This window comes from Plectropomus leopardus, chromosome 18 (assembly GCF_026936395.1).
Source record: "Plectropomus leopardus strain MGB_pleo_1.0 chromosome 18, ASM2693639v1, whole genome shotgun sequence".
NCBI classification, from domain to species: domain Eukaryota; kingdom Metazoa; phylum Chordata; class Actinopteri; order Perciformes; family Serranidae; genus Plectropomus; species Plectropomus leopardus.
This window is the reverse complement of record NC_142193.1, coordinates 12,051,802-12,078,532: the sequence shown is the minus strand read 5'-3', so window position 1 is coordinate 12,078,532 and position 26,731 is coordinate 12,051,802. Positions and strand designations below refer to the sequence as shown.

The 26,731-nt window shown below is 40.9% G+C and overlaps 1 protein-coding gene across 6 annotated transcripts in view; it reads left to right on the top strand.

Moving 5' to 3' along the window:
• znf385c (zinc finger protein 385C) overlaps positions 1–26,731 on the top strand; it is a 198,251-nt gene that overhangs the window by 124,839 nt on the left and 46,681 nt on the right. Inside the window, exon 1 of one of the 6 annotated variants that reach the window (XM_042505285.2) lies at positions 8,079–8,458. The exons of the other annotated variants lie outside the window; for them this stretch is intronic. Within the exon in view, the coding sequence (XP_042361219.2) occupies positions 8,449–8,458 (10 nt within the window). The 5' untranslated portion in view covers positions 8,079–8,448. Of the gene's footprint in view, positions 1–8,078; positions 8,459–26,731 lie in introns of those variants that run through there. 6 annotated transcript variants of the gene reach the window in all.

Genomic DNA, 26,731 nt, shown 5'->3' with positions numbered 1-26,731 from the left:
TAAATGTTCTTTGGTCGGGCTCTCTTTTACAGAAGGTAAGTAGTGGTGAATTAAATAATGGAGAAGGACACCAGTGAAATGAAGTTTCCACAACCTGGCAACCCAAATGTTCTTACAAATGGGTTGTTTCTTAGTTATAAAACCTTGCTAAATAATTTATTTTACATATTAAACTGATGATTTAGGAAGATGATTTGTCTGGGGCCTAATTGATCTAAAGATAATGTCAACATTTAGAACAAGGGTACTCAACTTGCTTTTCCCAGGAGCCACTTTTGCAAAATGACAGGACACCGGGGGCCAATATATAAACAAACATTAATAAAGTTAAAAAAGGTTTTCAACCTTTTTTTTTGTGCTCACTCATCTTTGCGAAGGGGCAAATCAAGTCACAGAAACCCCACACTAATCTCTATAAACAGACTCTGTATATCTATGCGCAGTCTGCTAGAGATTGGAAAAGATTTTGGTCTTAGAAGTAATCCGAGCAGTATTGACCAATCATGTTTGAGTAGCAGGTAAACAATCTGCGTGAAGAGGCACAAAAACAGTGGCAGAAATACTTAACCCATGACCCATTGGCTATCATTTGAAGATGATGTAGCTGTATATTTGTTGTATTTGTAATATCTGCATTCATATGCACATTTATAGAGACTAGACGAAATGACCAACACATGCAACAGGAAGTTATGGCCATGATATCTGCTGCTGTCATGGATGTATTAAGAGGCCTGTGTTAAAGGCGGGACCCCATTCATTCCTATGAAAGCTGGTACATGAAAAGCTCAACGACGACTGATAAAATTACTGGGATGATCGGCGCTGCTTCCGACTAAAGACTTCCACCGGCTGAGCTGGCTACTGAGCTGGTTACTCGCTCCTCTAACTTGAATGAGGATAGAATAATTTTATCTCATGGCTTTTAGACTTTCCAAATTTTATTGGACTGAAAGGATGAAATCCTGATTTATAAACAACCTGATTTGCTGAGGTAGTAATGCTCAAAAACTGTACTTTCTTATTTACAGATATATCTTTTCCAATGTGAGTCTGAGGGGAAAAAGTCTTTTGGGGCCCAGTGCCATCACATGACAGACTCAGGAGTTGTAATTCCACTGTTTGGCCACTATAAAATTGACTTCAAAGCCTAGCGCGCTTCCTGGGGGCTGACTACACTGTATTGAGTATCGACCTTTACCCCCAGAGGATTTATCGTCGTCAGACTATAGCTGATGGGTTACGAGATTGGCCCTACATAGGCCAGTTGTATGCGGGGCGTTTCTAGCTATAAATAATATTTTTATTATTTGGTGTGAAAACAAGGCTTTATGGTCATCTGTGTATAATCAACTTTATTAAATGTATTCTGCTTTTTTCTGGGAAGAGTTACCAATGCAATACTTTTCTGCTTAAAGATCAGATGAAAAATAAATATTACGGGGGAAAAATAGTTTGCAAGTGGGCAGTTGTGATTATTATAATAATGTTTTTTTTTTTTTTTTACAAATACACCAGTCAGATGTGATGGAGCCCAATCAAAGATGATGTAAAGCAAATCTTATCAAAACACGATGGTGAACAAAACTCTCACTTTTTTCTCCCATTTCTCTTTTAAAATCATGTTTGCTCTTACAGCTTGAGCAATCTGTCAGAGAATATTCTCATTTGCATGTTGACCAAGAAGCTAATCACCTAAAATACACACAGTTACAGTTGCCTTCAGGTGTTGTCATATGACTGGGCATTTCACACTGTCACCCATCAGTGTCTGTCTCTCTTGTCCACCCTTTCTCAAATTACTTTAGTTGCTCACAGTCAACCCTCTCAGTCCTCCTCCAACCTCCTGTCAGTCTTTCTGTCACTTAGTTAGTTAGTCTCTCTGTCAGTCAGTCAGGTAGTCGGCCAAGCGGTTACACTGTGAGGGCGTTCCCTCCCATTGCTCTTCAATTCATTTGTTTGTTTCTCAGAGAAAGAGGGTAAGAGAAGCGTGGAGAGATTTTAGTTTACTAGAGAGAAATAGTGAAGTGGAGAGAAAATATGCCAATGAAGTAGGCAAATTGCTGGAGGGACTGAAACAGAGAGAGATAGAGAGATGTCAATTTAGAGAGTGAGAGCTTAGTGTCAGATTTTCAAAAAGAAGAGAGTGTGAGATGGGAAGAATGTCCAGAGTTTGCTTTAGACAAAGATGTATTTCTACAGCGAGAGAGGGAGAAAGGAGAGGGGGCTGATGGTTTAGAGAGAAAAGAGGGGGACTGAAAGCTGTTAGTTTAGAGAGGGGGGCACTGTGAGAGCGAGAAAGGAAAATTGTTAGTTTAGAGAGAGAGTCAGCGAGAAAGATAGATGGCTGTTTGCCTCGTGTGCTACTGCCAGTCATTACCTAGTCAGGCCTCAGCGGCAGGTTGGCAGCGCCAGCTCTAATTGAGGAGGCCGGTGGCTCGGAACAGCAGAGAGAGAGGCAGGGCTAGCTTTCCTCTTTTCTTGTTCATAAATTAGCCTGTCACTCATTACATCCTGGCATGTGGTTGGGATCAGAAAACACCATTTCCAAACACATTTGCATTTGTCACAAGTTCCCATAATATAAAGCAGTAGCCTGGCTCTGTGCATGTTGAATAGAGTTGGGGTGATATCTGGTTTTGCCAGTCCAGTTCCGTGTACGAGCTTAACCAGTTTGATTTAATGCAAACTGTCTGAACCGTTCTAGCAATTTTAAAAGTTGCCTACATAGGCAACTTGTGCTAATGCCGTCACAGTCCATCATGTATTGCATAAGTAATAAAGACTATGACAATGTGATCAACATTATATTATGTTGTTTATAAACGAACTTGAAAAAGAGACAACATGATGTCAGGCCATGAGCCGAGCATAACATGAAGGAGATCAAATTTCAGTAGAAGTGGGAGGGGCAGAGCTGCACATGCCATTATTCTGTTCCACAGAGTCTGTGTGTTTGTTGGGGTGACAAAGAGGAGACATGTTATCCTGGAGTCTCTCAAGAAAACTGCAGCAATATGGCAACATTTTGGATTTTAAGCTGACGAAAGAGGTGCCCCAATTGGCTTCAGGTGCCGTTTAGAGCTTAATGTGGCCTATTTTATGTTTATAGGCTATCTGACTCTCATTTTGAAAGCGCCGCAATGGACGATGAACAGATGATTTATGAAGTTGAATGGAGGAATTATATACATTTAGTTCAATTAAAAAAATCAACATAGGTGTCAGCCACTTTGAGGGAGTTTGCTGGGGAGCTGAGGTTCTGATAAGGTACATGACTGTTGCTAATAAAAAGCTAGGCGACTTGCTGTGGGCCGCATTGCATGTAATTTTCAGTAAATACCACAATATAAAACGTCTGTTGTCTTTTCAAAACGAAACATTAAAAACTGATAGCTACGTGGGATGGGGTGAATTGAGAGCTTTGGTGTAATGCAATACAACATGATACATTTATATTGTATGTTTTGTAGTGTTCATAGTGAATGTGCATGTATGTCATGAGCTGTCCAGTTTATATTTTACACAAGATGACTTCTGCACAATGATGTTGCCAGCAGAATAAATAAGATAATTTACAGCTATGCATCAATATCCATTAACCCAGAGGAGTGGCAACAGCATTCCCGCACTCTCGCTCATCAAAAGCAGCTGTGTCACTCTCATCACGCTCTCGCCTTCCCGCTGCATATTGGAAAACAAAAAGGTGGACATTACGAGGCTGTCACGCCATGGCAGGTATTGATCAGGCTGCTCCTGAGAGACAGCTAGATGAACTTCACATCAGCACCAGAGAGAGGATTTGTGGGGGTTTATTGCCATCTGTTAATGACTGATGCACATTGGAGATGTGTGAGGAAAATATAGGCACAAGAGGGAGGGGAGGTGGGTTGGAGGATGTTGAGAGAGTTGCCCAGATGCCACCGCTAAAAAGATGTCACATGGTATTAGGCTTGCTCGGCACTGTCATCTTCTCAGGTGACAGCAGCTATCTCCATATTTCACGCTTCCACTTCCTTCCTCCCCTCAGGTTTTGTGCCCTCGCTGTCATGCAGCACCCAACACACTTTTCTCTCTCTCCCACCTAGCTATACCGCCACAGCCCATCCACCCGAACCAACCCAGCCCACTGTGGTGACAGCGCCGGCACGGAACAGCAAACACACACTGCATGATAATTACAAGACGCTCACCTCCTGTGTAGTTTCCACCTTACCTTTCCATCCTCAAAATCACAACAAACATCAATGCAGTTTCAACATTTCTGTCACATTTATTGCAAATCTTTCACTTCAATTCTCGTATTGAATCCAGCCTTGTATCCTGTTAGTATATGAAGACAGAAAGTGGACAGAAAAGTCCAGAGTTGTGGGAAGACAACTAAATTTCGAAAGACTCGAGTGTGACAGCTTGACCTTCTCTTCTCTCTGGGGTCTGTCACTCATCACCATAGATACTCGGCTCTCGGCAACTCAGTAAATACCATTAGTATCAGCAAAGTCCACCAGTGTTAACTGCAGATTCACCGCCCACCCTCTTACTCATGAGGAGAAAAATCATGTTGGAGATTATTTGTGCTGACCTGACATGCATTACAGCACTTACACCATAGCAACTTGAAAGGAGCAAGTGTGATAAAATCATTTCATTTGCGATGACAGTTTCAACACTTTGTTATGTTGGCAAATCAGTCAATCCAGTATTAAGCCTCTAAAGATTATCTGCCCATGAGGTGAGCTAATGTTGTGATTTTTCCTTGGTTTGAGAAAAAAATGTGAAAACGATTGGTTTAAGTCAAAAGTAAAAGCAGATCGCTCTAATAGTACTGAAAATGACTTCATTAAATGACTGCTTTTAACATTGAATAGAATTGCTTTTCTAAGAGAAACAAAACATCTTGAAAATAGTTGCCAAGGTTTGCCATCATAATTAGTTCTGAACATTTTAACCAATTCCCACGTTGCATTAGAAATATTCAGTTATTCCAATCCTCCAAACTGGAAAAAACAAACCTATTCACTTGTGGTGGACTTATTCATTAGGGGAAGACTTATTAACCGATAACTTGCCTCAGTTGTTTTGAGAAGAATACAAATTTAAAACTCAGTACAAATAATGCCTGGTTTATGTTCTCTGGCATCATTTTCTAGTGTAGAAATTGCTACATTTATGTACTGCAGGTGAGTCATTAAGATCAGGCAGGACATGTAGAGTGCAGGACTTAAACAACAGAGGCCTCCACTTGTGGCTAAATTTAAGCAACAAAAGCACTTTGGTTAAGGTTACAGACAGATTTTGGTAATGCAGCAGCATCATGTATCACTCAAAACTATAGACTTTAAAATAAAAATAATGGACATAGCCACCCTGATATTGCTGACTGGTTTGTGGACTTTCACTTTGAAGCATTGTTGGCATTTTGGCATCACCTTCTTGGATTTGTGGATGCAGAAGTGACCATAATTGGACAAGAGGGTGGAGCTATGGTGGAGTGAGGAGTGGCTCTGACTGAAAGCCCAAGGAAACTATCAGCGTAGCCTGTCACTCAAGTGGCCAGCCCATAAGTATGCGTAAATTTGGGCCTTAATAAAAATGTAAACTCTAGTTATAAAAAATCACCCTCTGTACAGTTGCCATGAATGTAAAGCTTAAGCTACAGAGACCAAAACGGTTTTATGTACCAGGCTGTTGACATGTTTATTTCTGCTGTATATTTTAGCATTTTAAATATGGGGGTCTATAAGGATTAACCAAGCAGCAGACTGAGAAGTGAAGCCAATATGGAAGTGCTAAAGACTGCAGTCCTTCAAATGGCCACTTGAAGCTGTCTCCAGAGGTCAGTCAATCCCCGAAGATCTCTGTGTCACAATGCCCGATCTATCAGCAAAAATAAACATGTTCACAGCCATTTTCACAGTTTGAGGCACTTTGCATTGGGTTTTTTTTTTTCAGCCTTAGAGGTTGCCATATGGTCAAAACATATTTGCTTTTGCAAATTATAGTATAACTTTTTATTTGTAGGACACGGGTTGTAAAATGAACAGTGCTTCAGTGGTACACTATCAAATTACTGTAAAAATACAGCCAGTTTCTTACAGTTACGTACCGTTTTTCCAAAATACAGTAAGATAGTAAATCTTGATGCTTTTTGTAGCCACAACTACAGTTATTATAACCAGTAGGCTGTTGTATGATTTTACAGTGTAATTAATTATTGTTATTTCGCTAATTTAGGCGTAATGGAGGGACAGAAGCAGGTTAGCTACAGTATTACACTGTAAACCTCACATACTGTACCAGAGTGCTGCATTACATTTAACCATAATATACTGTTAAAGTAAATACAGTAGTGACACTATAAAATAATGGTAGGATGCTTATACCCAAAGCTGCCAGTAGTTTAACGTAATTCAAGGTAAACATTTATTTTATTGTAATATAGACCATTTAGAGTAACCATGCATTCTCACTCCAATGGAGTGACTGTCTTTTCACATATAGAGCAAATTATCATGGCTGAGGCTGACTGATGTAAAGCTTGGAGCCATTCCCGTGTTTCTAATTAGCCCTGGCTCTGGCGTGCCAGCCAGCAGGCTGACGGTTGGCATGAGGCAAGACAGCCCAGCTGCCCCCGTGTCCTCCACTCTGCCCTCAGGGGAGAGTTTCTGGGTCCATTGCTGCCTCTGTGAACGGAGAAAAGCAGAAACCTGGATCGGAGGGGAAAGGTAGCTCACACCCCACATAACACTCTGTCAGAGGCAATATTTCATGTTTAGAGGGAACTCTCCATCAGCAGTCTGATGTCTGCTGCCCCTCACTGCTGCCACACTCCCACTTCCACACTTGCAGTGTAACCCTGTGGAACGGTACTCCCACTACACCGTAACAAAGACTGATAAACAGCATTGTGAATTAGATTAGTGATATGCAAGTATGAAATTAGAAAATTTAAATGCACAACAGAGGCAGCAGATGCAGCTTTATTGTTTGTGGTTGCACAGTGGATCTGAGGAACAATCGAGACACATTTTGAAGGCCTTCTCCCTCAACGATGACATAAACCCAGCAGTACCAGCAGACATTTCTGCCAAACCAGCAAGAGAGGGGGGAGAAAAAAGCGCAACAAGAGATAAAGGCAGAGAAAAACCGAGAGCGGCAAGTGTAAGATGAGATGGATACACAGTTTGTGGAAAGGAGAGAGACAGGAGGAAGGGGGAGAAGAGGGAAAAGAGGGGAAAGTGAACTGAGAGAAGCAGAGAGGGAGCAATTTAATGCTGTAATTAAGTTCCTGATAGCACCCTGGGAGATGTGCTTTGGCGTAGCTCCAGGACAGCTTAGCATTGCACCAAGGCTCTTCAACCCGCTATCTGTGCTTACACACACACACACACACACACACGCCATTCGAACAAACAGAAATTTAATACGAGCAGGCTCTCGAGCCAATTCTGAATCCCCGAATATGTGTCAGCTTCACCAAATTATGCATCGACAAGAAGAGACACAAAGGAGGAGCAGACTGGCAAGAGAGATGGCTGTGAGAAACCATCACTTGCAGTCACTCTCCTGTCGCTCTCACTCACACACTGCCGTGCAGCTGCCTTGACAAGTGCACACAAATCATCCTTACGAGAGCTCCAATGGAGAGCTGTCTCAGAAAATATTCTTTTCTTTCCCTTAATGTTTACAGTGCTCCCATCATGCTTCTGCCACCTTTGAGTGCATCTGGCTGCGCCTGTTTTTTTTTTCTTTTTCTCTCTCTTCTTTCTGGCTGCATGGCAGGGCATACACTCAAACATCAGGTTATGGTGCTGAACTGCAAGACAATAAGTTTGACAAGAGGGCTAATGCAGTGCCAAGTTGTACAGGTATGAAGCCTGTAAAAAAATAGCAGCTAATTTCCCCATCTGTGCATTCCTGTCAAGTTAAAAAGGTGCTCGCTGAGAGGAGGAGAGGAGAGGTAGCACTACAGAGAGGAAGAGATGACAAGGAGAGAGGACTCGGAGAGAGAGCGGAGAAAAAAGAGAGAGAGAGAGAGAGAGAGAGAGAGAAGGAACAGGCAATTACACCCAGCCCCTCTCAAACAGCCCCATTCCTCGCCTCCTTCAGGCCGAGCGGAGCAGTAGCACGAGCAATAGGATTTAACTGAGGATAACGCGCATCAATAGGATCGGAGATTTCTCGGGGATTGGTCACCAAAGACGGAGGAGGAAAAACAAGGATATCGCAAAGAAATAGTTGTCATTAACAGTGACAAGGGAGGGGAACAAGTTCAGAATCCGACAGATTCCGCGGCTTTTTTTTAACAACTACCGGACGCCTCCGGTTCGCACCTGTGCGTCGTGCCTGTCCTCTCTCCTCTGGGGATAAAAGTGCGTAAAATTTTGCCGTTTTTACGCACGGTGACACGCCGAGCTGGAGAGACGCGGATACGGTCCTGAACGCACGATGCTGATCGGTGAGTGTTGAACACCTTCCACTCTTTGCCGGTGATGATGTGGCTGCGCTGACTGGAGTAATCCCTATGATAAATTTATGACGGACACCCTCGGGTCCATGTGGATGTTGTTGTTGTTAGAAATAAAATTATTTGTAAGTATATCACTCTGTCATCCAAAACACAAACTATCTAACATTCAAAACGCGTTATTGAGAGGAACAGGCGGACTCAAAGTCGCTGTCCGTGTTAGAAATAATAATTCTGATCTAGTTATCGGGCGCGCGCGCACACTGGGCGTTCAGAGAGTGGCTTTATAATTACACATTGTGTCGAATTTCATTCATGTAGTCGTTTACACGCCGCTATAATGGTCACTGCAGAATTTAAACTATATCGATCAAGTTATATGGAGTTAAAAATAAATTCAAATATGTGCGTCCTGAGAGATGCGGAGTTACGGACACCTCAGCCCTGCTCAGTCCTCCATAGCTGAAAGTTTATTATTATATTGAAAAAAAAGCAGATTTATTTGGTCCATAAATAATGATGATATTAGATTTGTCTCCTCAGAAAATAGAGAAGAACCATCCCGAATGTGTGAAAATATAGGCCTACAGAAATCTGACCTGCATGTCACCATCAAATTCATGATTACCTCCACCCGCAAATAATTAGCAAATCCATTTTCGTTTAAGAATGATTGTGCTGGAATTATTGGCTTTTTGTAAGGCAGAAATGATTTGACTTGGAATATTTATTTATGCAAAATTTGCTTCATGACATATGGGGTCAGACAAGCTTTTAAAATAATCAATAAACATTTATTTTCACATTTCCCAGTGAGGCTTCAGACTATTAGTTGTTAATTTATTTTTATTAATAAAACTGATCCCCATGCTTTGACTTTCTAAAGTAGTGATTTTTTTTAAGAGTGGGGAATAATAATTGACCATGTTTAATATTTTTGCTGGATTTGATATTGGAAAGGTCCAATGATTTAAAAAAAAAAAAGGAAACCCACTAAATCCAGAATAAAGAATGTCTTCACATCATTTGTATAATGAACTCCATCTCCTCTCTGATTATATTAGAAAATGAAGGTGTGCGTTTCTTTTGTGTGGGCTGATGGACCTGCACCGCTTCATGTTCTTAACCTGAAAAACTAATTTATAGCCATTGCGCAATCTACCCTTTCTTTCTCTCGACAAAATACAACTATTGTTACATGTCTGCATTTCTCTGGGTGGACTGAGCTTTGAGCTCTTCATCTCATTTAAGAGATGAAGAAATGGAAAACAGAAGTGAAACTGAAAAGTATGAGATAATTACAAAGATCTAAAGGGAATACACTTGATGGCTTGTTTACTGACTTGGATGTAATGGTTGTATGCTCACAAACACACACACACACACACACACACACACACACACACACACACAGGTACACCAGGCCTCTGCATGTGATAGATCTCGCCATAAGTGAGATTGTGGGGCGCTTTGAGATCTCTTAAAATGGCTTCGGTGCATGGGCCAATGACTCATGCAAATGGATGCCACATTAGCATTTTTCCAGATATTTACTTCTCCTCCCAAACGCCACCTCCTAATCCAATTGCCATGTGAGGATGGATGCACGCGAGGGCACCAAAGCCTTCGGCGTTGAGGTGTATGACCAAACCGCTGTCTTGGTCCCTTCTCATGTCAACGCTCTGTCTCCGCCGTCCTTTTAGTCGGCTCATAAAAGTGCAGCAAGTGGAGCCCAAAGTAGTCAGGCCTTTGTCTTGCGCTGATTTCAGCTCGGCCATTATGTCGTCTAAAGAGCCGCTTGGTGGGTCACAGGGGAGCTCTGTGGCTGCATCGGCTTCTTCTCAGCACTAGATAAGAGCTGTTATTTGACGACGGTGATGATAATTCACCGTGCTGTTGCCGTCTGAGAGACAGGGCTCTACTCCTATTGACTTGAGGAGGGAAAGAGCTTGTGTGGGGGCTCAACCTTCACCCATCCATCCATGACCCCCCTGCCATCCCCCCAGGCAGAAGACAGGTTGTGGAGCTGTGGGAGGGCTGATTACAGGCCTGTCTCCCTGGGAGTGGGTGCCATTCTTCCTCTTCCATTCCTTCTTTTATCTGTAGGATCTGAGGTGGGGGGGTGAGAATGCATGGGAAACAGGGTTAATCTGCGCTAAACAGGGCCCCCAGCTTGATCAGGGCTAATTACATGGGGTTAGGGTTACAGTCTGTGACTCCTGAATGGGGGCAGGCCACACCCTAAGAGTAGGGCTGTAAGAGATTGATGGAAAATGGGAAAATGGTATTGAAAATTAGAGATGTCCCAATCAAGTTTTTTTGTCCCTGATCCCGATCCGAATCATTTGATATTGAGTAACAAGTCCTGATGCATTACTTGTGTTTCCCTGGATAATAAACAGTTTGGGTTTTTTTTTATCTTATTTTATTTTAAAGGGGTCACAATTTTGCATATTACAGCGTTAAAATTAATCTAGTTTACAAAAAATAAACAACAAAAATTTCAATTCCACTTACAGGGGTGTAACAGCTTAGGTTGAATATGAAAAAGAAAACCTGTTTCTACTCATTGGAGCAGCATTATTGTAATAAAACCTGAGTATCTGCCACAAATCGTGCTCAAAATAACGAATCCCAGTCAAGTTATAAAATGCGTTGATCTGATCCCTTTGATCCAATTGGGACATCTTTACTGAAAAGCAGGGTTTTTTTTACTAAGTAGTTGGCATCTATTATGATAGAGTATGTAAAGCCCAGCAGACAGTTCTTCACCTTGAGATGTGTGTGTCCACTTGCCCTTGGCTCCAGCTTTCATGTGTGGAGGCTGGAGAGGTTCCCAAGCAGCAGGGAGCAATGGGACGTCTGTTTGAAGTGGTTGTGCAGGTGGAGGTGGTGTAAAAGAGGAGGTAAATTAAAAGGCAGCACTGCTGGACTGAAGGTTTTAGTCCATTTCCCACCAACTCCACATCTGCACCATCAGCCTCTCAGAGAACAAGCTCCTCCTAAAGTGTGTGATGTGCTTTGGTCTTTTAGGTTAAAGCAGTTGTGGACTTCTGTATGGACTGACGACTCAGTGTGTGTGTGTGTGTGTGTGTGTGTGTGTGTGTGTGTGTGTGTGTGTGTGTGTGTGCGTGTGCGTGCGTGCGTGCGTGCGTGCGTGTGCATTCGCCCGCATGCATGCAAAAGCAAAGAGGCCGTGAGACATTATGATGGATGGATCTCCCGAGCCTCCTGTCTCTTTGTTCATCCCTCGTGGACTGGAGGGATGAAGGTGGCAGCTCTCCAGCTCCTGCTCAACCCATTTCTACCTCCTCTCTCTCACACACACACTCACAACAGAGACAAATAACCCACTGCTCTATTAGCTCAACAAACACCTCACCTCATATGACAAATATGTAGTCAAAGTGACTTTTTTATTCCTCATTTCCTCGGCTGCTATTAGTCTGCGTCATCTCAGTAAAGACTCCTGTGAGAGTGAGAGAAATGTCGACCACCAACTGGATAATATATTATTTCATATTTATTGTTTCTCATCTTTATATGTTGTCCCACTGGTGTAAAGCCACTAGCTCGATCCCGCTTTTATGCAGTAGTCAATGTATGTGTGTGGCTCTTTTTTCACTTTAATGTGCCTGGCAGCGGTTGCTTCCAGGAAACAGGAACAGTGGGATGCGTTATCACTCCAACACTTTATTATTTTTTTGTTGCCTTGCTGTAGTCACTACTCTTGATCTTATTTTATCTTCCCCTGTAGAGATCAGTCCAGGAGTCGATGTGAGTTTAAAGGAGGATTCTATTCATGGAAGCTCTCACAGTGTTGTATATCATCAACCTCTGATGTTCAGTGCTTTTCAGGAGTTGTTTTGTGACGAGGTGCTGGTGTTGGAGCATGAGTCACACATTCTACTCATAATGCAGCGTGTCTTACGGCAGCACATACTCTGGTCTTTTGGGGCTATTGTGTAAAAAAAAAAAAAAAGTATGTGACTCCTCTGTTGGATTTCTTTCTGTATGGTTGCATTATGTTAAAGGGGAACTACACACCAAAGCTTGTTTACAGGTTTGGGAAGGGAGCTCTGCACATGAGGAAAAAAACGTAGCACAAATTCTTTTGTGACTCTAGAGGGAGCTGCCCAAAAGAATATGATACATTTTGTACAAGTTTTATAATAAAAAAAAATCTGGAGATGTGGAATTAGAAATTGTCAGATCTCTGTAGCTGCTCCTCATCTCAGTTGCAGGTACTGTACACGCCAGGTTTTGACAAATGTGGAATACAAACAACAATATTTCTGGTTCTAATCACAAGTCCAACAATGTTAACTGCAATGCTTAGTTTGTGGACTTGTCTTTTATGTACAGAACGAAGGCTTTGAGCTGATTATAAAACAGGGACTGTTTGACACCGTCAGTGTCACAGCCCCTTCACACAAAAATATCAATGAATATTGGAGGCCTCTGTGTGTTTTTTTTTTTTTTTTTTTTTTAGACTTGAGTGGGCTTATTCCCAGTACATGTTTTGTTACTTACAGTCAGTGTACATCTTCAAATTAGATTACAACCATGTTTTTCACTCATCATGCCTCTGTAGTGGCGATAGCCATAGCAGAAGGAATTATATTTTTGGGTTTTACATCCATGTGTCCCATTCTCATGGACGCGGTGTCTCAAGAACACCTTGAGCAGTTTTCAGTATGGCACAAATGTCCACTTGGCCTCAATGATGACCGGATTCAATGTGGTGCTCGCAAGTCAAAGGTCAAAGTCACTGTGACCTCGTCTGTCTCATTCATGTGAATGTGATATTTTCGGAACTCCTTGAGCAAATTTCTTTAAATTTGGCACAAACATCCACTTGGACTGAAGAATAAAAAGATTAGAATTTTGGTGGTCGAAAGGTCACTGTGACCTCACATGTTTTTGGCCATAACTCAAGAATTGATGTGCAAATTTTGACAGTAATTTACAGAAATGTCTAATAGGATGCAGTGGTGAAATGATGACATTTTATATCCAAAAGGTAAAAGGTCGGCTTCACTGTGACATCATAATGTTCAGCAAAAGCACTTTTCTGGCCATTATTCAGCATCTTTAATCGGGTACAGAAGAGGAGATAATTGAGCAGATACTAAATTGGTGACCCTAATCTTGAATGCCCACCTTGAAACTGAGTGGATTGTATGCGCTGTCTCATTGAAAATATGTGTGCAACACCCATTTTTTCACAGACATTGATATAAAACTGTAACTGCAACTAGACTGATTTTGTGGAAGCATACAACTGTGAGGCGGTTAATTCTAGGGGTTGTTTATGTCCACTTTTGTGTCTCTCTCCTGCTTCAGCTCTTTTTCATACTCCACTATCCCTGGTGAAACATCTACATACCACTTCATAAATCAAAACTGAAATGCATATTTGTATGTAAATGTGTTTAGGGTGAGTTTTTGTGCGTAAATTGTATTCAGAAGAGCATGAGGACCAGGGTGAGTGGGTGGACTGTTGAAGTGGTAATAATTAGACCTGTCTACATGGGCCTGCAGGCGCCTTTCAAAAAGGTCAGAGGTCAGCAAAGAGCAGAGGTCACAAGCTAATGAAGTTTCTGCAACATTGCCTATTCTGTGCTAGTTTTGCCTGCCTCCCGTAGGTATGCATGAGAGATTTTTCTTTGTTTTCTTTAACACACTTGTATGCTTTTTGTAGTGAAAGCTATTAATATGTAACTGTGGGATTTGTATCACCACAGAAACTACATGTCTGCTGTTTGTATGCACAGCTCGTACTATATGTGCCCCTTCTTGGCCTCGGGGCCCCCCGTAGGGAAAATGCCCGCGTGTGAGTGACAGTTCAAGTCATTTCATTGAAATGACAGTGTGGGTTTGATTGGCCAGCCTGCTGAAGTGATGGCTTCTGGATGCTGAGAGCTCCCAGCGGGAGCTCTGACAACATGAGAAATGGTCCCGCGCTGCACTCGGCACCAAAGCCTCACCACTTAGCCTCTCATTCCCAGGGTGCTAAGGCTAAAGATGGAGACCTTGAAGGGAGGCATGAGCGCATCATCGCCCAGTGCTGCATATGTGTGTGTGTGTGTGTGTGTGTGTGTGTGTGTGTGTGTGTGTGTGTGTGTTTTATGCACTTGTGAATTAATCGGTCTTTAGCAGGTAAAGCAGCTTTCAGCTGAAGTGGGCGACTTCTCTTCATTCTCTGACCTTGACTTAAATGAGCGAGAGAAGAGTTAAAGGCTGTTAAGTGAAACAGACTGAAGGAGGAGAAGGAGCGCATAAAGAAAAGAGAGAGCAGACAAAGAGAGACAGAGAAAGCTAGAAACTGAGACAGGTAGAAATAGAGAGGACTGAGACATAAAGGGAATGTAACTTGAAAAGGATATCTCCCTCTTATTCTCCTCTGTGGTTCTCAGTCCTCACTGTCTCAAGTGTGTTTGTAAGTCATCAAACCAGACTGTCTATAACCACCTCGGCTCTCTGAGCAGGAGGGGGATCAGCAGCTGAGAAAGTAACAAAGGCCATCGATTTTACAGTCAACTCCAGCCATCAGAATCTGGTGCTCTGACCACCAATCTGCAATAGTTCTAGATCCAATGCCCATAATAGAGTGCAGCTAGTGTGTAAATGGTGGAAAGTGTAAACAGAAGACTCTGTGATCCAGCTCTAATGGCTGTCTTTGCTCCAGCTCTTTGTTAGCCATCGGGATACTGACCTCTGCCTGTACTGCACGCCATCTCATGAGAGTTTAACAGCCCACCGCTCTGCAGATTAATTAAAGTGGCTGGGGATTCATGCCTGATACTTATATTAGATGCACATGTGCACAAGCATGGATTATGTGGAAAACAAAGACTGTGTGCACACACAAAAGAAAAACCAAATGTAAACAAAAGTGCTGCTATTTAAAAGTTATTTCTTTTATCGCTCGGTGTCAACAGATAACCGCCGACAATATTTTTGACAAGTAACGCATATTAGTCAACAGGTTCATTTTGCTTCACTGTAAAAAGAAGTATAACTTTTTGTTTTAAGTTGACTGGATTTGAGAAGACAGGTTGTTTCATCACAAAATTACCTCAACTTGTATTATCAGATTCAGTCAACTTAAAATTTAGAGGCAGGCCAGACACTAGCTTTTTTTAAGTTAAAAAGTATATGTTACTTTTTACAGTGTACTTTTCTGTTAACTGCACTCCATACTACTCAGATCGGGTGGAAGACAGACAGATGGCCTGCCATATAAACATATAGTGCCCATTGCCTAACCACAGTTTTCCACTGGTTAGTTAGCCTTGGCCGCTCTGCTCTGCATATCAGCAGGGTCAGGTGAGAGCTAGCTATCAGAGCTGCTCATTTAGCTCAGTAACATTATCCCAACCCAACAGCATTGCTGTGGAAACATTGTGCCCAGCCTCCGGTTTCCAGGCAGTGTCCGCACAGCTAGTGATGCTAACATGACAACAATGCTAAAGAGGTTTTGCAGCTCAAATTGAAGATACTTAGTGGGGGGTGTGACTTGGGAGGAGGCTGGAAGTGGCCGCTATGTTTCAGACACAGTGTCATCCCACTTGTAACCGGAATGACAGCGTTACCAGCTGTAGTTGCCAATGAGTGGCTCTGTGAGCTAGCTCCCACCTGATCCAGCTGGTGCAGAGCGGCCAAGGCTAATGTTGGGGCAGTGTTTCTGCATGTTAACGCTGCTAGCTGGCTGTAAGTCAAAACCAACAGAAAATAAAATGTAAAGTGAAAAATGTGCTTTTTATTTCTTTAAAATTAACTGTTAGCTACATGATAATGGGTGTCTGGCTAAATGCTTATATCAGCTGTAAACAGTTTTTTTTAAAAAAGTGAGTTGAGAAACCAGAATGCTCTAACTCTATAATAATGTTAATAGATTTCACATTTTTGCAGTTTAAAAATCAAGTAGAAGTGTAGGTTTTTCTAAATCTATAAATAATTAGAAAAATGCAATAACAGACACACACAATAGAGGTAGATCTCAGCTCTGAATTGCTGTGCCTAAACAACAAATGTACATAAATTAATTAATGAAATGCAATCACCAAAACATATGGTTTGCATTTCTGTGCTCACACAAAAGATGCAATCTCCAATATAAACATTAAGTATTTTCTGTACACAAACACACACACCTATGCGCATACACACAGAGGGACACATATAAATTGGCAGAGCTTGTGCACGGAGGAACAAACTCAGCCAACTTATGATACTCATAAATCAAATGGAAAAACCACAAACACAAATACAGAAATTCTAGTGGCCATTTTTGTTCTCACACCCACTCAGACACACATTTAAATGCAATCAGTGGTTTAAATTTGTTGTGTAATGGGACTGCAGTGAGTACACACAAACAGAATATGAATATACATAAATGAGTTGATAAAATGTAGTTGCGAGTACATAAATACAGTGGGTGTTTTTGGGCGCGCAAACATAATTATATATGAAACACGTAGAATATGTACAAGCTTTGTACATAAATACATCTCAAGTCACCTGCTGTTTGGTTCAGCTTTCTCACTTCTGCGTGTTGATGTTTTGCACTACAAAGGTGTGTGTGTGTGTTGTTCCTGAGTGTGTTCGTGTGTTGGCTTACATCTCCTACAGAAACTGGCATTCTCGCTTCTTTTCGTCAGTACTGAGCCGCTGTGGAGAGAGAGCCTGACTGGGAATGATCAGCTCTAATGATTTTATGAGAGTCTACATGATTAATGTTGGCACAGCAGTGTGTTTGTGAACAAGCCTCTCTCGCTCTCCCTCTCTCCCTGCTCTTCATCCCCTCCCACGCCACCCTTCCTCCCCCATCTCAGAGGGAATATCCAGTCTCGGTGTGTGCTGATTTCTGTGGCGCTAGCTGCCGTTTGCCACATTAGTGTGTGACAATGGGTCTCTTTGAAGTGGGTTATTCTAGCGCGGCTCACAGCCCAGCGCAGTGGAGAAGATGTGCCAGCTCGCTGTGTAGACAGGGCCAGCTACGAGCACAGGGATAGACAGAAGGTATAGACGCACACGTGCACGCCGGCACAGACAAAATACCGGGGTCAACACAATAGCTTTCACACCCACATCTTCTAAATACGCTTTATATAAGCACTTCCATAGCAGACAAAAGCCATGCACTCCTCCTCCGTAGGCACGCATCTGCCTCAAAGCACAGCGAAATAAGAGTCTGCACCATCCTCACATCACCTCATCAACAATCTGCCCATCTATCATCCACCCGCCCATCCATCCATCCATCCATCCATCCATCCTCTCTGTTTTTTTTTCCCGTTCTCCTCTGCTCCCTCTGTAGGCCCAGTCCAATCTGAAAGCTTAGTTGAGCTCCGTCTCTTCTCGGCTTATCTCCAAAAGCTGCCTCTTTCATTTGAGTAAATGCCTTCATTCCCAGCTCCTCTATGAGGAAGCTGATAAGGGATGTCTTTTATCCACAGCAGATAGGCTCACCACCCCCACCAGCCCTGCTTGTGTGTATTTAAATGCCTGCACAGCATATGCAAAATTACGTGTGAGAGATTATATTTGTGAGTCCTCTTTGAATATATATATATATATATATATATATATATATATATACAGTATTTGTGAGACTTAAATGAATAGTTTTTGAGAATGGCTGATGATTCTGCGACACGCCTTGAGCCATCTTTCCTCGCTGTTTATCATTCAAATGTGACATTTCTGTGATTGCACATAATCACACAAGACTGCTTCAACCTTGCAGGTGTCTCTAATAGGAAGTGATTAAGTGAGACAAGCTAATCATTGCAGCGTGTCACTCATGTGTGTGTGTGCTTGCGTGTGTTTGTTCAAGAGGAGGCTGTGGATTGTGCGGATTTTGTTGCCAGGCATGATGGAGAGATACGTTTTGTGTGTTTGACTCAAACTAAGCCGTTGCCAAATGTTCCACTTCTGTCTCGCTTTAACACTACAATGACATCGATTGGTCTTTGATGTCATATGTCAAAAGCTATGGTTACATAGACAATATTTCTTCAATCTGATTGAAATGATTCCATCTTCTTAAATATGAAAATTTGCTGCTTCTCCTTTTCATATATGACAGTAAAGAAGGAGTCTTTTGGTTTTGGACTGTTGGCTGGATAAGAGATGCAATGGTGTCGGTTTTGGTTCTGGGAAATTTGGATGAGCATTTTTCACTTTTTTTGGTCAATATTTTATGGTCTAAACGATTAATTGTGAATGTATTTGGTAGATTGATGAATAATTAATAGTTTTTCCTTGTCGTTATAATTTATGGATGGGCCCTGATCTTTTGCTATCAGTAATGCCAGACGATTGTTATTCAGACAGCAATTCAGACTGTGACTAATAAGTGACATAAGGCTACTTTTCCAAAATCAAATAGCGCTCCGAACAGAATGTAGCACTAGCAGAGTGGTCAATTTTTTTTTTAATTTATTGAACGATTCTTTGTCAAAACTGTATAAATAATGGCTGTAGCTACTGTGCCATACCCATTGGTGCATGAACTGCCGTTTTGATACTCGAGTTCAGCATTTTGGCGAATGGTTATTTCTGGCCATCTTGGATTTTTGAAAATTCCTTCTGATAGGGTCAGTCTCTGTTTTCATTTGGAATTTTTATTTTAATTATCAGTGGAATATTAAAGTCAATTTAAACACAGCAAGTGTTATTGAAAGTGTTTTTATGCCTCCGGGCTGGAGATAACTGAGGCCGGAGGCATTATGTTTTCGGGTTGTCCATCTGTCTGTATGTACATCCATCAGACACATTCTTCTGAACGTGATGTCTCAAAAACGCCCCAAGAGAATTTTTTCAAATTTGACACAAATAATCACTTAGACTCAACAATGGGCTGATAAGATTTTTGTGGCCAAAGGTCAAAGGTCTTTGTCACCTTGTATCCCTCTCATTTTCATGAATGCAATATCTGAAGATTGATCCTTGAGGAAGTTTCCTCAACTTTGGCACAAACGTTCACATGGGGTGAAGAAATTGATTAGAACCTTGTAGTCAAAGGTCAAGGTCACAGTGACCTCATAAAAGATGTTTTTGGCCATTTGAAATGATCTGATTGTATAGATCTCCTGTCCTGCTGGGGTCAAGATGTGTGTGTGAAGCATCTTTGCTTTCACGCACGAAGGCACACAACTGCGTGGTGGTATATCTAGTTTAAGTGTTCAGAATGAGACTCAACACAGAAGTCTGCCCTGTGTCTTCCATATACTCATTCCCTGTGTGTCTCTTTTGCTCACTGTCCTCTCTGTCTCTGATAACAGTCCCAGTGGTCACATGCTGCTGTGTCTCGGACATTGTGTTACAGGAGCGCAGAGTGGTTCAGCAGGGGTAGTAAATAGTGTTACAGTCCTTTTCTCAGGTCTGGGCGAACATCTCTCTCCCTGTAGTTGTTTGAGACCGAAGGAGCCGCCCCTGCTCTCTTTTAACCTCAGTGGAAGTCCCAGCTTGTCTTCTTAGATCTGCATTTTCCAACATTGTCTGCCCCGTTTGGCGCTCCTGCCCTCCCCTCAAGCACAAGCACTCTGCAGTCAAATCTCTCCAGGGACATATGAATAAAATTTGTAAAGCTATTGGAGCCAGCGCTAGAAAAATACTCCTCAGTGCTCCCCAAGGAGCCCCAACCTCATTGACTTGGGTTTGTTTGCTTGAGGCCAACGATTGTGTTCAGGCTGATGTTAGCAGAATAGCGAGTGCGGAGTCAATGAGAATGATGCATTAGCAGCTCTGCATCTATTAAAGCTGCTTGCTGTGGTTGAAGCCACACACCACTTTGAAGGGATTTATCAAGCAGCTTACCAAAGAGAGGTGATTGAAATCATTTGCTTACTAATGAGGAGGGATTGAGGATTGTACACTTCCCCGGCTACACTTCCACCTGTTAAAACCATTTGCTCATTACTGCAATCAAATCCAACGTTTGTTCTGTGTTACAATCAAACCTTTTTGTCAGCTCATCAGCTGCCTTTGTGCCTTTTTAATGCTCAAACTCATTTCATATGTGCTGCTTTGTTTTGGCTTGTGTCATTAAGGGTGGGAGTTACCTTCTGGGGCTAATTAAATAGTGGAATTTGTGTCTTGTGCAAATGCATCAAGTTTTTGTGTGAATAATTTTACTGATTTATGTTGTTTTTAGGACTTTCGAAAACAAATCCAGTTCATTTCACAATAATTATCTCACATCAGGGTCATATTTTTCTACTCAAGCCAGTTTAAATCACTTGTTGAGGGTTTTTCTTTTGCATTACCCCATGCAAAACACTCACATGGAATCAAATCCAATCAGATTGAACTGTGTCAGCTCTCTCTCTATCTCTCAGTCAATCAACGAAATTGATTTTATTAGAGGTAATTGTTCCCTGTTTGACGTTCATGATGTCTTGATTAATCCCTTCTCTGGAGTGTTGTTGTGGAGAGCATGCTCTCCTGCTGTTGTTAAGGCCAGATAAACGGTAAATCCTCTTTGTCTCAGCAGACACACGCAGACAGACTGGAGTGGGTTAGCTGAGTCCTGACCAGTCAGTCAGACAGGGTTACAGTGAGTTAGCCAAAGGTCAGCAAAGCTCTAGTTACACCAGAGTTATGTCATCAAATTTACAGAGAGCACTCCTCTTGGATGCTGCCTTTATAAATATGGGATTGATCCCCAAGATGTTAGGACTGATGTAACTGTTAAGTAAGATCTTGTCCCAGACCGCTCTGTGCTATATTATATCTGTAACACATTTTTTTATACATTACAGGTTCTGAAATAGCGGCCGCCACTTGGCAAATGTGGGTAAATTCTAGGCGGTGGTGGGTAAAATCATTAAACCAATTACTACATCGGCCGACATGGAAAACACACAACAGCAAGACACCATTAATAAGGTTAGCATATGACTGGATAGGGCTTCACATTTGAAAGTCAGTCGCAACTGCTACACAAAAGCAACGCCAGTGGCCGTAGAACCTTACTCATTTTGACTGATAGTAAAAAAATCATTTAATCCTAATCAATAACCATCAGTCAAAAAACATTGCTTTTTTGTCACAGGCTAAATATTCTCTGTATCAATTGAAATTTATTGATAATTCAGAATATTTTTTACACGTAGGTGTAGCGCATTTAGACATGCGTGTGCATGTGCACAGTACACTTTGACCCCCCCCCCAAAAAATAGAGCTCCATGTTAAGGTGTACTGTGTAATTCCAAAACTGTGAAATTACCATGCATGTAATGTTTTTTGTGTAAATATATCAAACACTGAATGACAGCAATTTTATACATAAAATTAGGTCTCAATGTTCCAAATATTGTTTCTTTATTTAGCGCAAAGATTGACAGCTAAAGGAGAGAAAAAAGTGCTTGCCACAGTGGAAGTGAAAAAAAAAATGCAGCATATTGTGTCCTCAAACTTTGGCTAAGATCTAAATTGGCAACATATTTTACTACAAACATTTTTCACTATATAAACAGAGACAGTGATGATTCCATGAAAATTTGATTGCTCTGATCATTAAAAAGCAACCTAAAAAAATAAATTGTAAAATGGCTGAGACAAGTCGCTAACTAATCATTACAAACACATTAGATGTTCAACGAATGATATATTGCCTTAATAAAAGTGGCCTTACCAATTCATATGAGTAAAGTTTTCAAAACAGAAAAAAGGTCCCACAAACTAGTCAGTGAGTAATTGATGATATTTTAATGGACACTATAAGGAGAAAAAAACAGATTTCTCCCTCCACGCTCACCAAGATATTATAAATCCCAATTAACAATAATATTTAGAGTATTTTTATATTAAGACAACTTAAAAGCAATACCATTTGCTGCAGTAGGATTTTGGCCTATTTTAAAGTCCCTGAAAACTAAGGTGGCATGATATGCAAAACAAGATCATATTGTGGTCATTTTTGACAGATATGACAACTGCCGTTTTAGTGTGAGTGGAATTTTGTGTTTTATTTTCTGTGAAAAACATATCAAAATGAAGGTGACAGGATTTTTTTCTGGGGTCTGTAACAAGCAAGTATGTTCTCGTCTGGAATGTGATTTGAAGGCCGGGGCATCTCTGTAGCACCACAATGCTTCACTTATAATAGTTTGTTGTGACATGTTTTACCTTTATCAAAAATTTGCTGCTCCTGCGATTTAGATATTGCACACATTTCTTCAGTGAGCTTCCAGCTATGATTGATGGGATCTTCCATGAATAAGTGTAGTATTTTTTGCAAAGTTAGAACTGTCTTTGTTATCTTACATGAGAGATATCTGTATTCGTGTCTTACTCTGTGCTACTCTCACTGGTTTGAAGTGGGCGGGAATTAGTTAGATTAAGTCGATGATGTCATGAATGCCTGTGCACCAGTCAGGATTTATCAACATTTGACTCGGAATTTGATGACAGTTGGTGGGTTAATCAAACCACACCCACACATTCCTAATAAAGCAGATTATCTGACTTCTTGAGGATTAAACTCAACTATAAATAGTATCCCAAAAATGTTTTTTCATACTTTGATGCTGCTAATTTTGGTTACAGACATTTAAGTTATGGAGAATTGAAGATTTGATGCCAAGTTTTCAGGGGCTTTATACTAAAATGGTTTTGATTATTTGACAATACATATCAAACACTTAAATGCTTACAAGTTGCAGTGAAAAGAATTCATATTCTCTCAGTTATCACTAAGCCTTGAGGATACAGTGATGCTAATGAAGATTTGTGTTCAATATAAATCCTCGGCATTGTGCCATATTAAAAGTAACAGAGAGCATCCTAATTAAGGAAAGTAATGAAAAGCATTTGGAGGTCGTTGTTTTCACCCTAAATGGGTATGAATAATGTATTTTTCTATTCATAATATAACAGTACAGGACTAGATATTGGCAATCTCTGATCTCTTAAGATGGCTCAACCTTAGCCCTAAACAAGGCTCTAGACAAACTGAAAAGCACCACTAAAATTGTCATGCAACTCAGCGCATTCATATTCTTTTTCCATCTTAATATATTACTGACACATGCTTGAGTAATTAATAGGTAATATACAAAAATAGTAATGTCCTGATTTTTTTTTTTTTTTTTTAGAAAAACACAATGAGTTACTGAGCTCTGAAGTTTGCTGGTGTTTGCTGGGAACATTGCTGAATTTACCAATGTTTACACTGCAAGTTTTTAGAAATGTAGCTGCTTGAAGGGAAAACAAATGTGGGACTTTTGGCAATTTTCCAATTTCACGTAGTAAAAACGCTTGATTTTGAGTCAGTCTGTGGTCAGAACTGTTCTTAATTGTAATTTGATTGTCAACTCTTTCCAGCAATCCAACATCAAAGGATCAAGTAATTTTTCTTCCAGTTTAGTGGGATTTCTTAACTAATAAGGGGTGCAGGTAACATATTTTATACTTTCTGTCAATATGATCCAATTAATCTTATTTACATATATGTATTACCACTGTGTTAACACCTTATTTTGATAAGCAGATGTGGTTATATGTGTATCCTGGGCAATTTAGCACGCATTTGGATGACCAAACAGAGTAAGGATTGGATTTGACTCAGCTTGGCTAACATAGAAAAAGACCGCCGTCAAGCAAGACATCACTTGCATCAGACCAACAACCGCTAAAGTTCGAGACAGACAAATGAGGAGCAAAGCAAAGTCATGGAGAGTGCAGCAAACGTAACGACGCTTGCGAGGCAATACACACAGACATACACACCAATTCTAGCTCCCTCATGTTGTTTCGCATGATATACGATGATAATTTAAAAAGCAAACAAAGAGACAAAAACGAGTGGCACATTTTGATGCTTCAATTTTTGAATTTGATTGATGATTTTTGAATTTTTGATGATTCAATGCTTCCCCTTCCATCCTCAAAAAAAAAAACTTTGATTCTCTGATTTTTTCATTGACTGTTTTAAATATGGATAAAAACAAGAGCTAATAAGCAATCAACACAAAAAATAACAATTAAGATAAATAACAATAAGATGATGTAACAATAAAAGAATACAGTATGGGGAAATTTACTATTTTTTTTATTCTTTTATTCTTTTTTTTTATACTGTGGCCCAGATTACCATACCTTGCTCTTTTATTTTCTGACTGTGATGAACCCTCACTGATGTACACATCAAGGTAAACTACATTTCCAGGACTAGAAATGGTACATTGGTGGATCTGCCAGGTAGATGCTAGTTATGAAATTTAGTAGCAACGTTTTAAAAAAATGTTTGCATAATGTGATGGACTGGTTACAGTCTGGAGCCCTGCTTAGAAAGTATTTTCAAAGTAGTCTGAATAAGTTGTGAAAATGTAAAACCAGCAGAGTTAATTTCACTGATCTAAGAAAATAAGTTCAATAATGCATGCTGGGAAATCTACAGCTATTCTAATTGTTTATTTAGAAACATAATGTACTCATCACTAAAGTCATCATTTCAAAATCAAAGATGTAAAGTGAATAACATAATTACATCAAGTTAATTAAAAAAGATTAGTTGATTCACTACCGTCCTATATGATGTTTTACAGTGTAGTGTTTCAACAATAAACATCGACTTGTTAGTTATCAGTCTGCTGACAAATGGAGAGTTTAGGCGTTATTGCACAGTAAAGCAGTAATGTTACAGTGCCACAATAAATGTTGCACAATACATGTTTCAGATGATTTAAATCTATGTGAGGAAGAGTTTCTTTCAGCAGCCAAATCTGTGATAGTCATGCTGGTATGAGTGGTGGAAACATGAGATCCATGCCGTTCCAACAGCAGCAGGCCGAGGTGTACCACAGGCAGGCGTCGAAGAAGTCAGTTAAATCAAGATTTCACATGATGAGGGCTTAATCCAGTCTGTGTGCGCTTTAGAGTATTGCCCCGCTTTGTGGGTGTTCGTCCATCCCAAATGACCTCGGAGCTTATTTTCAGTCTTTTCATTGGATCGTCTCCGCTGTGCTCTCCCGCGATAAGTAGTAACGCTTTGACGCTTGAGGACACTTCAGCAACTTTCAATCGAGATTAATCTGTCTTTGAGATCTGCCAAGGTCTCTGTGGATGCACAGCTGAGAGAACGAGGGGAGAGAGAAAGAGAAGCCGGTTATAGAGATGGGCCATTTGTAGCTGCTGTCTCAGTGATGTGGTTCCATTCCCACTTTGCAACCAGAGGGGACAGCTCACTATATCATTCAGCCGTTTGTTATTTTGTCTGAAGCAGGAGTTGGCCGAAGGGGAGAAATGTCTGTCTCTTTCCCCAGTTGCCTGAAGGTGAAACCCATGCATCATCCTGCAGAAAGCGCGTGCGCCTGTTTGCTTTTGCACGCATTCTTGTGTGTGTGTGCGTGTTCATGCAGATGTCCACATCAATATGTGTGAATAAATGGGAGGCTTATTCCTGAGCTATCAGGTGTCAGAGACTATTGTTCAGGCTGAGTGAACCAGATTGGATTCCCGTGATTCAGTTTGGTATTTCTTTGGTGTTAAACTAAACAAACCAGACGGGTTGCCTGTGTTTTTTGACAACATCCGCTTATTTCCAGCCTCTCTATTCATGTCTCTCCCTGTTCATTTTGCTTTCAGCCCTGCTCCTCCTGTTTTCTTCTCTGACATTCCTCTCTGCTATTACATCTCATTTGTACTTGCATATTGATATTAAAGGGATAGTTCAGTTTTTGAGTTTTCTTAAGTGGGGTATGGGTTACTTAGGGTACTCAGTCCAACACAAGCTAAGCAGCACATTCTCATCACATAACAGTTTGAGGCAGCGATAGACAGCTTCTGTATTAAGTGATGGTAATTCACTGTTTTCCTCTGTGAAGTCTGGTTTTGAGAAGAGCAGTATAATGGTTTAAGTTTGCAATTGGAATTTACTGTCTAACATTGACGTAGAGCCCACATTTTTTTCTAAATACAGTATGTTAAAAGTGATGAAGTTGTAAAAGTGAGGTTGTGAGGTTGCTAAAATATGTCTTGTTGCTGACTCCTCCAAATCAGTACATTTCTGAAATTCCATGTCGGACTCCAACCTGCTTCTCCAAATGGGAGCTGTACAGACTGACATCTACTGTAGGTAATATACTGTCTATGGATATGGACCTCATACAACCCCAATTCAGAAAAATCTGAACTATCCCTTTAAAGTTTTCATAGAGCTGAAACTGAGTTAGTGTTGGACTTCATATCCTCTCTGGGTGTTCATGGGCTCTGTGTGGCCATGAGCAGTGGGAAACTCGTTTGCAA